This window comes from Oncorhynchus masou, chromosome 5, assembly GCF_036934945.1.
Source record: "Oncorhynchus masou masou isolate Uvic2021 chromosome 5, UVic_Omas_1.1, whole genome shotgun sequence".
NCBI lineage: Eukaryota > Metazoa > Chordata > Actinopteri > Salmoniformes > Salmonidae > Oncorhynchus > Oncorhynchus masou.
The window spans coordinates 85006233-85021280 of NC_088216.1; the positions used below are offsets into that span (position 1 = coordinate 85006233).

The following is a 15048-nucleotide window of genomic DNA, read 5'->3' on the forward strand; positions in this document are numbered from 1 at the left end:
TGCCTTGGTGGAAGAGTGGGGTAACATCTCAAAGCAAGAACTGGCAAATATGGTGCAGTCCATGAGGAGGAGATGCACTGCAGTACTTAATGCAGCTGGTGGCCACATCAGATACCGACTGTTACTTTTGATTTAACCCCCCCCCTCAGGGACACATTATTACATTTCTGTTAGTCATGTATGTGGAACTTGTTCAGTTTATGTCTATGTTGTTGAATCTTGTTATGTTCATACAAATATTTACACATAAGTAAGTTAAGTTTGCTGAAAATAAACGCAGTTGACATGACAATGAAGGACGTTTCTTTTGATGCTGAGTTTATATGACAAAACAGAAATTATTGTAGCCAGAAATAGTGAAGTAATCAATGAGTCATAGCTAATCAAAACAAAAAAGTGCTATTGTGCTACGCAGCTGGAAGGAGGGAGGAGAGGGAGAGAGAAAATAGAGAGGGAGAAAGAAGGGGGGGAGAGAGAGAGGGGAGGGAGAGAGAGAGAGGGGAGGGAGAGAGAAAGAGGGGAGGGAGAGAGAAAATAGAGAGGGAGAAAGAGGGGGGGGAGAGGGTTCCCAGTGAATACCATTGTAAATACAACCCATATTTATGTTTATTTATTTTCCCTTTCTAACTTTAACTTGCAAATCATTATAACACTGTATATAGACACATTACATTTGAAATTTCTCTATAATGTTTACTGTACATTTTTTATTTCACATTTGTTTATTATCTATTTAACTTGCTTTGTCAATATAAATGTATGTTTCCCATGCCAATAAAGCCCTTTCAATTGAAATTGAGAGAGGGAGAGAGAGAGGTGGGGGAGAGAGGAGGAACCGAGACAGGCAGTGTGGGGCCATGAAGAGGAGAAAGTTGAATGGGTTGTCTAACTGGTTCCGCAGAGTGAGAATAACATAACCACCCCCACCCTGAGGAAGAGGAGTTTATAAGGAGGGCAGAACACCTGAGACGACTCACTGAGGTCAGATAGCCCCGCTGCTGTCCTGTCCCCTTCTGCAGCATCATTTTAATTCTCACTCGTCTCTGTCTGTCATTCTCACGCGTCTCCATCTCTCTGTCTGTGACTCTCCCTCCATCTCTCTGTCTGTGACTCTCCCTCCACCTCTCTGTCTGTGATTCTCACGCATCTCCATCTCTCTGTCTGTGACTCTCCCTCCACCTCTCCATCTCTCTGTCTGTGACTCTCCCTCCACCTCTCTGTCTGTGACTCTCCCTCCACCTCTCCATCTCCCCTTCCACCATGAGCCTGAGGTCCAAGCGTAGCAGCAGCTCCAGTGGCTCTGTGCAGAGACACAACGGGGGCTTCGGTGGCATGTCCCTGGGTAGCAGCTCTCTGTACGCGGGGGGCTCAAACGGCCACCACAGCAGTCCTTTCCACTCAGTCTCTGTCAACAGGAGCCTGCTGGCCCCCCTTAACCTGGAGATCGACCCCAACCTACAGGTGACACGCATCCATGAGAAAGAGCAGATCAAGGGCCTCAACAACCGATTCGCATCCTTCATCGATAAGGTATGTTGTCATCACTGAGAATTATTAGGTTACATCCCAATGTCTATACTAGCATACAGCTTTGATTGCTTGGTTGTGTATATATATATACAAAAGCATGTGGACTTCCCTTCAAATTAGTGGATTTGTCTATTTCAGCCACACACGTTGCTGACAGGTGTATAAAATCGAGCACGCAGCCATGCAATCTCCATAGACAAACATTGGCAGTAGAATGGTCTGTACTGAAGAGCCCAGTGACATTCAACTTGGCACCGTCATAGGATGCCACCTTTCCAACAAGTCAGTTTGTCAAATGTCTGCCCTGCTAAAGCTGCCCCGGTCAACTGTAAATGCTGTTATTGTGAAGTGGAAACGTCTAGGAGCATCAACGGCTCAGCTTGTGAAGTGATAGGTCAAACAAGCTCACAGAACTGGACCGCCGTGCAACACTCACTATCGATTTCCAAACTGCCTCTGGAAACAACATCAGCACAATACGTGTTTGTCGTGTAAAGCTCTCAGCCATATTGGGCTCTGGATCGATGAAAATGTGGTTACGGGTGCTGTACTGCAGCGCCAGCTGTGCCATCAGAGTCCCTGGGTTCGCGCCCAGGCTCTGTCGTAACCGGCCGTGACCGGGAGGTCTATGGGGCGACGCACAATTGGCCTAGCGTCGTCCGGGTTAGGGAGGGCTTGGTCGGTAGGGATATCCTTGTCTCATCTTGCACCAGCGACTCCTGTGGCGGGCCGGGCGCAGTGCGCGCTAACCAAGGTTGCACGGTGTACCCTCCGACACAATGGTGCGGCTGGCTTCCAGGTTGGATGCGCGTTGTGTTAAGAAGCAGTACGGCTGGCTGGATTGTGTATCGGAGGACGCATGACTTTCAACCTTCGTCTCTCCCGAGCCCGTACGGGAGTTGTAGCCATGAGACAAGATAGTAGCTAGCTACTACAACAATTGGATACCACGAAATTGGGGAGAAAAAAGGGGTACATTTTAAATGGAGGAAATGCGGATATCAGTTTGACTTGAGCTAAACCATGAAAACAAAGTCACCTGCTCTTTCACAGCCGTGATCACGGATAAACGACTCAGCTTGCATTATAATTCCCCTTTCTCACGGAGTGGGTAACAGAGTCACAATAGAGGCTTTGTGCTTGTTCTACGCTACGGATCACCAGCTCTACAGCTCTGGGTTTCCTGTAATAACAAGCTCCTATTCCTCTCAGAAGGTAGCCTGGACCTGAGATATTTTGACACAAATCATGCCCTAATGGTGTGATTCACTTGAAATGCAAAGCCCATTTTAAGACGTCAAATACATTTAAAGACGTCAAATAGGTAAAATACATGTAAAATCCTATGTCCTATTTCTCTCAGCTCGGTGGTAACCTGATAAAAAAAAAACAGGTCAGACGTGGTGTGATCATCCAAGACCGGAAGATTCCCTGAAGTGTTTTTGGAAGGGAGCTTTTGTGTTGATCGCAGACGGACAATGGGAATAGAATACTGAGACCTTGGGCTTGAAATAGATCCTATATAGATCTCAGTCAGTTGTAGCTGTTAATAAAACCAGAATAATTAACTTAACATGCAAGCACTGTTGTCTACAGTGTTATCCATTGTAATATAGTCTGGGAGATTCCCTTCTGATTGCTTCAAAGGTCTATTATTTAAACAGACCACTCCAAGCCCATACACTACTGCAGAAAACATGTTTGGAAAGTAAAGGGCCTCAATGACATATCAAGACAAAAATATTGTAGCAATTTGAGGTGGCTAGTCCAACCAGGACTTGGACCCAGGTCCCTGCGACTGTCAGTCCAGACTTAAGCCATTACACCAAGGGGTGTAGAACCAAGACAACGTCTTGTACCAAGGTCTCTATTAAAGTTGCTACAATGTATATGTATAGTGGACTACACTCAACATCTTCCTCCCGATGCTTCCTGTTGCTTCCCGATGCTTCCCGGTGCTCACTGATGCTCCCTGATGCTTCCCGATGCTCCCTGATGCTACCTGATGCTCCCTGATGCTCCCTGATGCTCCCTGATGCTTCCTGATGCTTCCCCTGATGCTGCTCCCGATGCTCCTGATGCTTCCCGATGCTCCCTGATGCTCCCTGATGCTCCCTGATGCTTGGAATGTTGCGACTATTTCATCAGCTACGGGCTTTTCTCTCTCTCTCTTTTAGGTGTGTTTCCTGGAGCAGCAGAATAAAGTGTTAGAGACTAAGTTTGACCTGCTGCACGGTAAGCAGACGGGCCGCTCCAACATCGAGCCGCTATTCGAGGCCTACATGGCCAACTTGCGTCGCCAGATGGACCTGGTGAACAACGACAATACCAAGCTGGACGGAGAGCTGAGGAACATGCAAGGTCTGGTGGAGGACTTCAAACACAAGTAGGAGCCTGTCTGTCTGTCTGTCTGGAGGGAGGGAGGGACATGCAGGGGCTGGTGGGGGACTTCAAACACAAGTAGGAGCCTGCCTGTCTGTCTGTCTGTCTGGAGGGAGGGAGGGAGGGAGGGACATGCAGGGGCTGGTGGGGGACTTCAACCACAAAAAGTCTCAGTAGCCTTAAACAGATTTGTAAGCAATTGAGACAGAGCCAACCTATTTATTAAACCCTATATGAGGTGTGCCAGAACCATGCTTCCATGACCTAATTCACTATCTGGCCACCTGTTCTTCTTACCTAGATACGAAGATGAGATCAACAAGAGAAACAATCTGGAGAACGAATTTGTGATCCTGAAAAAGGTGAGAACATCACAGTTCCTCAGTGATACCTGATTTGCGTTTTAATGGTGCGGTCTCTGAAGTTCAACATACATGTCTTCTGGACTACAATACCATACTATACCATACGACTTGATGTTGTAATCGGTGATACAGTGCAGCACCATGGGAGTGAGGGTGAGTTATTAAACAAGCACTGCAGAGGAAAAGACACAGCAAGGCAGAGACAACAATAGCAAGTATGAGCAAACCTGCCCCACCTTCTACGAGATGAAAAAACGTTGAGCTCGTAAGATATCATATCACCACTGAACAAGAACTGAGCGTGCGGTGTGTAGGGGAGACAGAGAAAATCTCAACCAACCACGATCAAAGCCAATTTCAACCTAACTAATAGCTTTGCAATCCGTCTAAATTGTTCCTGGTTGGTTTCGCCAAACAGTGGTAGCTACATTTGAGTCAATTTAGCAGACGCTCTTATCCAGATCAATTTGGATTAAGTGCCTCGCTCAAGGGCACATCGGCAGATGTTTCACCTAGTCGGCTCAGGGATTCAAACCAGCGACCTGGTTACTGACCCAATGCTCTTGACCGCTAGCCTACGAGTTGTTGTCCTTTCAGGATGTGGATTCAGCATACCTGGTGAAGGCAGACCTGGAAAACAAGGGAGGAGCTCTGACTGATGAGATAAACTTCCTCAGGTCCATCTATGAGGAGGTAAGGTCATTACTGTATTTACTGTATTACAATACAATATATTACAATACAATATATTACAATACAATATATTACAATACAATACATTACAATGCAATAATATACAATATATTACAATACAATATTACAATACAATACATTACAATGCAATAATATATTACAATACAATATATTACAATACAATATAATACAATACAATATAACAATAATATATTACAATACATTGCAATATAATAGATTACAATACAATACATTACAATACAATATATTACAACACAATACAAAACATATATACAATATACAATGCAATATATATTAAAATACAATACAATACAAAATATTACCATACAATATAATACAATATGATACATTATAAATACAATATATTACAATACAATACAATATTTTACAATACAATTTATTACAATACAATTGATTATACAATACACAATTTATTACAATACAATACAATATATTACAATACAATATTTTACAATACAAAATATTACAATACAATATATTACAATACAATAGAGTATATTACAATACAATATTTTACAATACAATACAATACAATGTATAACAATACAATATAATATATTACAATACAAAATATTACCATACAATATAGTACAATACAATACAATATATTACAATACAATATATTACATTACAATATATTACAATACAATACATTACAATATCTTAAAATACAATACAATATATTACCATACAATATATTACAATACAATACAATATATTACAATACAATATAATATAATATATTACAATACAATATACAATGTATAACAATACAATACAATATATTACAATACAATATATTACAATACAATATATTACAATACAATGTATTACAATACAATACAAAATATCACCAAACAATATAGTACAATACAATACAATATATTACATTACAATATATTACAATACAACACACAAGTAGCCCTGTATGGCGCAGCCAGTTGGTGAAAGGTTGTAGGTTCAAATTCGTCAAGGGGCGGCAGGGTAGCCTCGTGGTTCGAGCTTTGACGAGTAACCGGAAGGTTGCAAGTTCAAATCCCCGATCTGTCGTTCTGACCCTAAACACCCACTGTTCCTAGGCCGTCATTGAAAACACAAATTTGTTCTTAACTGACTTGCCAAGTAAAATAAAGGTTAAATAAGATAAATAATTAAATAAAAAAGGATCACATACAAAAAAAAAAAAAAAAATGTATGAACACACTGTACTGTTAGAATGTTTGTTTCCATCCAGGAGCTGCGTGAGCTGCAGGCCAGCATCAGGGACACCTCTGTGGTGGTGCAGATGGACAACAGTCGAGACCTCAACATGGACCAGATAGTGGCTGACGTCAAGGCTCAGTACGAAGACATTGCTACCAAAAGCCGAGAGGAGGCTGAGACATGGTACAAATCCAAGGTGAACAACAGTTGATTATTCTAGGATTTAAGTGGTTAAAAATAGGATTTTTTTTGTCTTACTACATTGAAATCAATATTATATTACAATACAATACATTACAATATCTTAAAATACAATACAATATATTACTGAGCTATAGTTGCTGGAAACATTCAGCCAGGCTAGACCAAGGAGTGGAATGATAGTTAAACAGACTGGTAGCCAGGCTAGACCAAGGAGTGGAATGATAGTTAAACAGACTGGTAGCCAGGCTAGACCAAGGAGTGGAATGATAGCTAAACAGACTGGTAGCTAAACAGAAACAGACTGGTAGCCAGGCTAGACCAAGGAGTGGAATGATAGCTAAACAGACTGGTAGCCAGGCTAAAAACAGACTGACTGGGTAGCCAGGCTTGACCAAGGAGTGGAATGATAGTTAAACAGACTGGTTGCCAGGCTAGACCAAGGAGTGGAATGATAGTTAAACAGACTGGTAGCCAGGCTAGACCAAGGAGTGGAATGATAGCTAAACAGACTGGTAGCCAGGCTAGACCAAGGAGTGGAATGATAGTTAAACAGACTGGTAGCCAGGCTAGACCAAGGAGTGGAATGACAGCAGACTGGTTGCCAGGCTCAAGGAGTGGAATGATAGCAAACAGACTGGTAGCCAGGCTAGACCAAGGAGTGGAATGACAGCTAAACAGACTGGTAGCCAGGCTAGACCAAGGAGTGGAATGATAGTTAAACAGACTGGTAGCCAGGCTAGACCAAGGAGTGGAATGACAGCTAAACAGACTGGTAATGCCAGGCTAGGCTAGACCAAGGAGTGGAATGACAGCTAAACAGACTGGTAGCCTGGTAGGCTGGAGACCAAGGCTAGACCAAGTGGAATGATAGCTAAACAGACTGGTAGCCAGGCTAGAAACAACTGGTAGCCAGTGGAATGATAGCTAAACAGACTGGTAGCCAGGCTGGAATGACCAGACTGGAGCCAGGCTGACCAATGAATGAGCTAAACAGACTGGTAGCCAGGCTAGACCAAGGAGTGGAATGACAGCTAAACAGACTGGTAGCCAGGCTAGACCAAGGAAACAGACTGGAATGATAGCTAAACAGACTGGTAGCCAGGCTAGACCAAGGAGTGGAATGACAGCTAAACAGACTGGTAGCCAGGCTAGACCAAGGAGTGGAATGACAGCTAAACAGACTGGTAGCCAGGCTAGACCAAGGAGTGGAATGACAGCTAAACAGACTGGTAGCCAGGCTAGACCAAGGAGTGGAATGACAGCTAAACAGACTGGTAGCCAGGCTAGACCAAGGAGTGGAATGATAGCTAAACAGACTGGTAGCCAGGCTACAAGAGAAGTGGTCTCAGGACCTTTAAGTAATGCATCATGTTCTTTTCCCTCAGTTTAACCAGATGGCCGTCCAGGCCATGCAGTACGAAGACGAGCTGAGGAACACCAAGGGAGAGATAGCAGAAATCAACCGCTTGATCGGCCGTCTGCAGAGTGAGAAAGAAGCTGTCAAAAGACTGGTAGTTTGTTCACTTATTCAACTCAGTTCACTTATGGTTCGGACCGCTTTGAGGCACGGTAATATCACACAAAACTGTGGATGCAACACCCTGTTGGATGGGATCTACTTCATGGGATAAAAGATTCAGAAGCTATGCCACGGAGTGTTGCCGCGAAGACCGTATATATGCCATTCGGTGTGATGAGGCTTGACAGGGGGCTGTATTTTCACGTCCGGATGAAATGCATGTCCAAATTCAACTGCGTGCTACTCATCCCCAGAAGATAAGATATGCAAATTATTAGTAGATTTGGATAGAAAACACTCTGAAGTTTCCAAAAATGTTTGAATCCTGTCTGTGAGTATAACAGAACTTATTTAGCAGGCAAAACCCCGAGGACAAACCATTCTGATTTGTTTTTTGAGGTCACTCTCTTTTCAATGGGGTTTCTTTGGGAATCCAGATTTCTAAGGGATCTTCTTGCAGTTCCTATCTTTTCCACTGGATGTCAACAGTCTTTAGAAATTGGTTGTTTTTCCTTTGTGTAATGAAGAAGTACAGCCATCTTGAACGAGAGTCACTTGAAGTGTACTGTTAGATAGAGGCGCGTGACCAGAAAGCTAGCTACAGTTTGTTTTCCTCCTGTATTGAACACAGATCATCCCGTCTTCAATTTTATTTATTATTTACGTAAAAAAATACCTAAAGTTGTATTACAAAAGTAGTTTGAAATGTTTTGGCAAAGTTTACAGGTAACTTTTGAGCTATTTTGTAGTCACCGGTTGGAACCGGTGTTTTTCTGGATCAAACGCGCCAAATAAATGGTAATTTTGGATATATATCGATGGAATTAATCGAACAAAAGGCCCATTTGTGATGTTTATGGGACATATTGGAGTGCCAACAGAAGAAGCTCGTCAAAGGTAAGGCATGAATTATATTTTTATTTCTGCGTTTTGTGTCGCGCCTGCAGGGTTGAAATTTGCTTCTCTCTCTTTGTTTACTGGGGTACTATCCTCAGATAATAGCATCGTTTGCTTTCGCCGAAAAGCCTTTTTGAAATCTGACATGTTGGCTGGATTCACAACAAGTGTAGCTTTAATTTGCCATCTTGCATGTGTAATATCATAAAAATTAGATTTTTATAGTAATTTATTTGATTTTGGCGCACTGCATTTTCACTGGCTTTTGGCCAGGTGGAACGCTACCGCCCCACATATCCCAGAGAGGTAAGCAAGTACTGCCATGGACTTAATGCAGCTGTAACCCTGGTGTTGATGTCACATGGCGAGCCAACCTGGTGGACCAGATAGCCGAGGCAGAGAGGCCGGGAGGGGGGGGAGCTGTCTGTGGAAGTGGCGAAGTCTCTAACCTAACCTAACTATACATATCTATAATGTAGCGAGCCAACCTGGAGGACCAAATTGCCGAGGCTGAGGGCCGCGGGGAGCTGGCTGTGAAGGAGGCTAAGTCCAGGATCAGAGATCTGGAGGATGCTCTGCAGAGGGCCAAGCAGGACATGGCCAGACAGCTCAGAGAGTACCAGGACCTGATGAACGTCAAGCTGGCCCTGGACATAGAGATAGCCACCTACAGAAAATTACTGGAGGGAGAGGAGGACAGGTATGAAGGGGGAGGACAGGTATGGAGGGAGAGGAGGATAGGTATGGAGGGGGATGAGGACAGGTTGGAGGGAGAGGACAGGTATGGGGGGGAGGGAGAGGAGGACAGGTATGAAGGGGGAGGACAGGTATGGAGGGAGATGAGGACAGGTATGGAGGGAGAAGAGGACAGGTATGAAGGGAGAGGAGGACAGGTATGGAGGGAGAGGACAGGTATGAAGGGAGAGTAGGACAGGTATGGGGAGAGGAGGACAGGTATGAAGGGAGAGGAGGACAGGTATGAAGGGACAGGTATGAAGGGAGGACAGGTATGGGGAGAGGAGGACAGGTATGAAGGGAGGAGGACAGGTATGAAGGGAGAGGAGGACAGGTATGAAGGGAGAGGACAGGTATGGAGGGGGAGGAGGACAGGTATGGAGGCGGAGGAGGACAGGTATGGGGGAGAGGAGGACAGGTATGGGGGAGAGGAGGACAGGTATGAAGGGGGAGGACAGGTATGGAGGGAGAGGACAGGTATGAAGGGAGAGGAGGACAGGTATGAAGGGAGAGGAGGACAGGTATGAAGGGAGAGGACAGGTATGAAGGGGGAGGAGGACAGGTATGGAGGGAGAGGACAGGTATGAAGGGAGAGGAGGACAGGTATGGAGGGAGAGGACAGGTATGAAGGGGGAGGAGGACAGGTATGAAGGGGGAGGACAGGTATGAAGGGAGAGGAGGACAGGTATGAAGGGGGAGGACAGGTATGAAGGGAGAGGAGGACAGTTATTAAGGGAGAGGAGGACAGGTATGAAGGGGGAGGACAGGTATGGGGGAGAGGAGGACAGTTATTAAGGGAGAGGAGGACAGGTATGAAGGGGGAGGACAGGTATGAAGGGAGAGGACAGGTATGGAGGGAGAGGAGGACAGGTATGAAGGGAGAGGAGGACAGGTATGAAGGGGGAGGACAGGTATGAAGGGAGAGGAGGACAGTTATTAAGGGAGAGGAGGACAGGTATGAAGGGAGAGGAGGACAGGTATGAAGGGAGAGGAGGACAGGTATGAAGGGAGAGGAGGACAGTTATAATTATAGACACACATTATACAGTATGTATGGTGTCTATAGGTTGAGGTTCTAAACAAGGACCGAACAATGTGTGAAAAGTATGATCTGCAATATTTTCCCAAACTGAAGCAGCACACTTGTATCTATTTTTCTCTCAGGATTGGACATCAATCTATTCTCAACATCCAGTCAGTGTCCAACTACAGTAAGTAGTATACTGTATGTACTACTGAAAGAATACATCTGTGAATGTACTCTATTTCATGTTATCCATTGACTAGAATGACACTAAATGCTGTATTTTTCCCGACACAAGATCAGATGTTGGGCTCTAACCAATAGACTGCCACTGTTGCGTTCTGTCCAGGTTCTAAGAGTTCCAGCAATGGATACCACAGCAGCTCCATCTCCCCTACACCCAAGCTGCTGATTAAAACAACTGAACAAAAAGACAGCTCCAGATTCAGCTCTCATTAAAAAAAAAAAACGTTGGATCCTTCTGTCTGAGGGTGAAGAACCATTATGTAAGAGTTTATAACAGATCTATAGCAACTTTCTGGATTATTTTTGTCAATCTACATTCTGTAAAGAGCATGAGAGAATAGCATGAGATCATGACATGATATATTGGTGTTTGTAGCTAGAGGAATATAAACATTTGGTTGTTCTTACTGTAAAGAAAATAAAAAAGATATGTATCAGTATATAAAAATGTAAAAATGTATTTCGAGAAACCGTTTGTCTTATTTGGCGCATACAGACTGCTATGCAACAGCTGGAATAGAGGTCAAAACCCATTGTAGTGAGACCGTAGACTAATAACAGCATCGTCCTCATGCAGCGAGATAATGGTTCTTCTGGGGTCAGGAAACAGGACACCACCAACTGGGTTTGGCTATCTACTTCCTGTGTCAGGTGCATGCTGTAGACAGGGCGAATAGAGGTGATTTTCTACTGAACTTACTGAGAAGAGTTCTGTTAAAGTTTAGAATTCATTACATTAACACGCTCCTCTTCTTCACATAGATTATTTTTCTTTAGAAAACTGTCGAGCTTGCTCATCATCTCCCTTTTTCTCTAAGGTTCTTTAATTGCATCAGCTCTTTGGCCCGTTTAATGGCTACCACGAATGACTTTATATTTGAAAAAATTCCCCATCTACTTCCATGACCCATGTCTTTTCTTGCAAAAAAAACAAGAAAAGACTAGAAAAAGATTAGCTAATGCTAATCGATGAGATTCATGTAGCTAGTACTGGTCGTTGTGACGTTCCTGGAGAACCTGCTCCGGCTCCGCCATCACCATGTCGACCACCGAAAGCGCCTCGCCGACTTCGGACACCGGGGGGATACCTGTGCCTCGATGATGCTATTGACACTCTACGGGGGGATACCTGTGCCTCGATGATGCTATTGACACTCTACGGGGGGATACCTGTGCCTCGATGATGCTATTGACACTCTACGGGGGGATACCTGTGCCTCGATGATGCTATTGACACTCTACCTGTGCCTCGATGATGCTATTGACACTCTACGGGGGATACCTGTGCCTCGATGATGCTATTGACACTCTATACCTGTGCCTCGGGACACTCTATGGGGGGATACCTGTGCCTCGATGATGCTATTGACACTCTACGGGGGGATACCTGTGCCTCGATGATGCTATTGACACTCTATGGGGGGATACCTGTGCCTCGATGATGCTATTGACACTCTATGGGGGGATACCTGTGCCTCAATGATGCTATTGACACTCTACGGGGGGATACCTGTGCCTCGATGATGCTATTGACACTCTACGGGGGGATACCTGTGCACCATGCGAGGATACCGCTACATGAACAAGCAGAAAGAGCTGCAGGTCGCGGCAGAACACCAGGAAGTGGAGGCCCTCAGTCCATAGAGGCCTGGATCGTTTGTCCACAAACTCATGTACATTTATATTCCTCTCAATAGACTTCAAAATGATAATGTTTGGGTATTGATCGTGTGATCAACTGTTTTGTGTAGTTAAAGAATGAGAATGTCTTCAGTCTCCTCGTGGTCCTGGACTTGACCCTTTAGCACACAGAAGATGCCACCACAGAGAAGATCTTTATAAACTCTACTGGATTACTTGTTAAGTTATTAAATGCCTAAATTGTCATTAAATAAAGTTATGTGTAAAATCCCTCTCCTATCATTTCTCATATTTCAGTTCTCGGGATACACTGAAGTACAGTTTGAGTGGTGGGGTATTGTCATTTTACAACCGTTAATATGAATAAAAACATATCTTTCACAAACATTTATTTGTTTATTTGTTTAAAAAAATATATATACAGTAATAACTTTAGTTCAACTGACAAAACAGGGAGAGAACATCCTCCCCAACAAACTGCTGGATTACATTAAAAAGTGGAATAAAAATTTAAACAGTCAGACCCCATTCTATAGACACAATGGAATGAAAATAGAGTCAGGCCCCATTCTATAGACACAATGGAATGAAAATAGAGTCAGGCCCCATTCTATAGACACAATGGAATGAAAATAGAGTCAGGCCCCATTCTATAGACACAATGGAATGAAAATAGAGTCAGGCCCATTCTATAGACACAATGGAATGAAAATAGAGTCAGGCCCCATTCTATAGACACAATGGAATGAAAATAGAGTCAGGCCCCATTCTATAGACACAATGGAATGAAAAGACACAATAGAATGGAATGAAAATAGAGTCAGGCCCCATTCTATAGACACAATGGAATGAAAATAGAGTCAGGCCCCATTCTATAGACACAATGGAATGAAAATAGAGTCAGGCCCCATTCTATAGATCTATAGACACAATGGAATGAAAATAGAGTCAGGCCCCATTCTATAGACACAATGGAATGAAAATAGAGTCAGACCCCATTCTATAGACACAATGGAATGAAAATAGAGTCAGACCCCTATTGGAATGAAAATAGCTATTCTATAGACACAATGGAATGAAAATAGATTCTATAGACACAATGGAATAAAATAGAGTCAGGCCCCATTCTATAGACACAATGGAATGAAAATAGAGTCAGGCCCCATTCTATAGACACAATGGAATGAAAATAGAGTCACAATGACACAATGAATGAAAATAGAGTCAGGCCCCATTCTATAGACACAATGGAATGAAAATAGAGTCAGACCCCATTCTATAGACACAATGGAATGAAAATAGAGTCAGAAAATAGAGTCCCCATTCTATAGACACAATGGAATGAAAATAGAGTCAGACCCAATGGAATGAAAATAGAGTCATTCTATAGACACAATGGAATGAAAATAGAGTCAGACCCCATTCTATAGACACAATGGAATGAAAATAGAGTCAGGCCCCATTCTATAGACACAATGGAATGAAAATAGAGTCAGGCCCCATTCTATAGACACAATGGAATGAAAATAGAGTCAGACCCCATTCTATAGACACAATGGAATGAAAATAGAGTTCTATAGACACAATGGAATGAAAATAGAGTCAGGCCCATTCTATAGACACAATGGAATGAAAATAGAGTCAGGCCCCATTCTATAGACACAATGGAATGAAAATAGAGTCAGGCCCCATTCTATAGACACAATGGAATGAAAATAGAGTCAGACCCCATTCTATAGACACAATGGAATGAAAATAGAGTCAGACCCCATTCTATGGGACACAATGGAATGGAATAAAATAGCAGTCAGACCCCATTCTATAGACACAATGGAATGAAAATAGAGTCAGACCCCATTCTATAGACACAATGGAATGAAAATAGAGTCAGGCCCCATTCTATAGACACAATGGAATGAAAATAGAGTCAGACCCCATTTATAGACACAATGGAATGGAGACACAATGGAATGAAAATAGAGTCAGGCCCCATTCTATAGACACAATGGAATTAAAATAGAGTCAGACCCCATTCTATGGACACAATGGAATTAAAATACAGTCAGACCCCATTCTATGGACACAATGGAATGAAAATAGAGTCAGACCCCATTCTATGGACACAATGGAATGAAAATAGCTACAGGCCCATTCACTTGACACAAGGGAATTAAAATAGTGTTTTTAATAAGTTAAATGGAATAATCAGTTTTGATTCTATGGGTCACGGTGGTGTCTGTCTATGGACATCCATTCTATCTGGAATTGTCATAGTCATAGACACAATGGAATGAAAATGTCAGACCCCATGCAGTATAATTAAGAGTTGAAAATGAAGAATAGACACAATGGAATGAAAATAGAGTCAGACCCCTTTCTAACACAATGGAATGAAAATAGAGTCAGGCCCCATTCTATAGGGAACTGGATGAGATGAAAAGCACTTCAAGATGTAAAATAGAATAGGATAGGATGAACTAGTAGTGGAAAGGTCTCACAGACATTCTCACTATAGGTTGAATGAAGAAACGACCCGAAACTGGAGTACTGTGTTGGCTGAACAGATA

General features: G+C 43.1%; 1 protein-coding gene across 1 annotated transcript; it reads left to right on the forward strand.

The window, feature by feature from the left end:
- The first annotated feature begins 991 nt into the window (after positions 1-991).
- On the forward strand, positions 992-11588 carry LOC135540413 (keratin, type II cytoskeletal 8-like). Its single transcript, XM_064967034.1, has 9 exons — positions 992-1530; positions 3708-3916; positions 4214-4274; positions 4875-4970; positions 6247-6411; positions 7805-7930; positions 9315-9535; positions 10735-10781; positions 10944-11588. Exons 1-9 carry the CDS (start codon positions 1261-1263, stop codon positions 11051-11053), a joined length of 1305 nt encoding a protein of 434 aa, XP_064823106.1. The 5' UTR covers positions 992-1260; the 3' UTR covers positions 11054-11588.
- The last annotated feature ends 3460 nt before the right edge of the window (positions 11589-15048 follow it).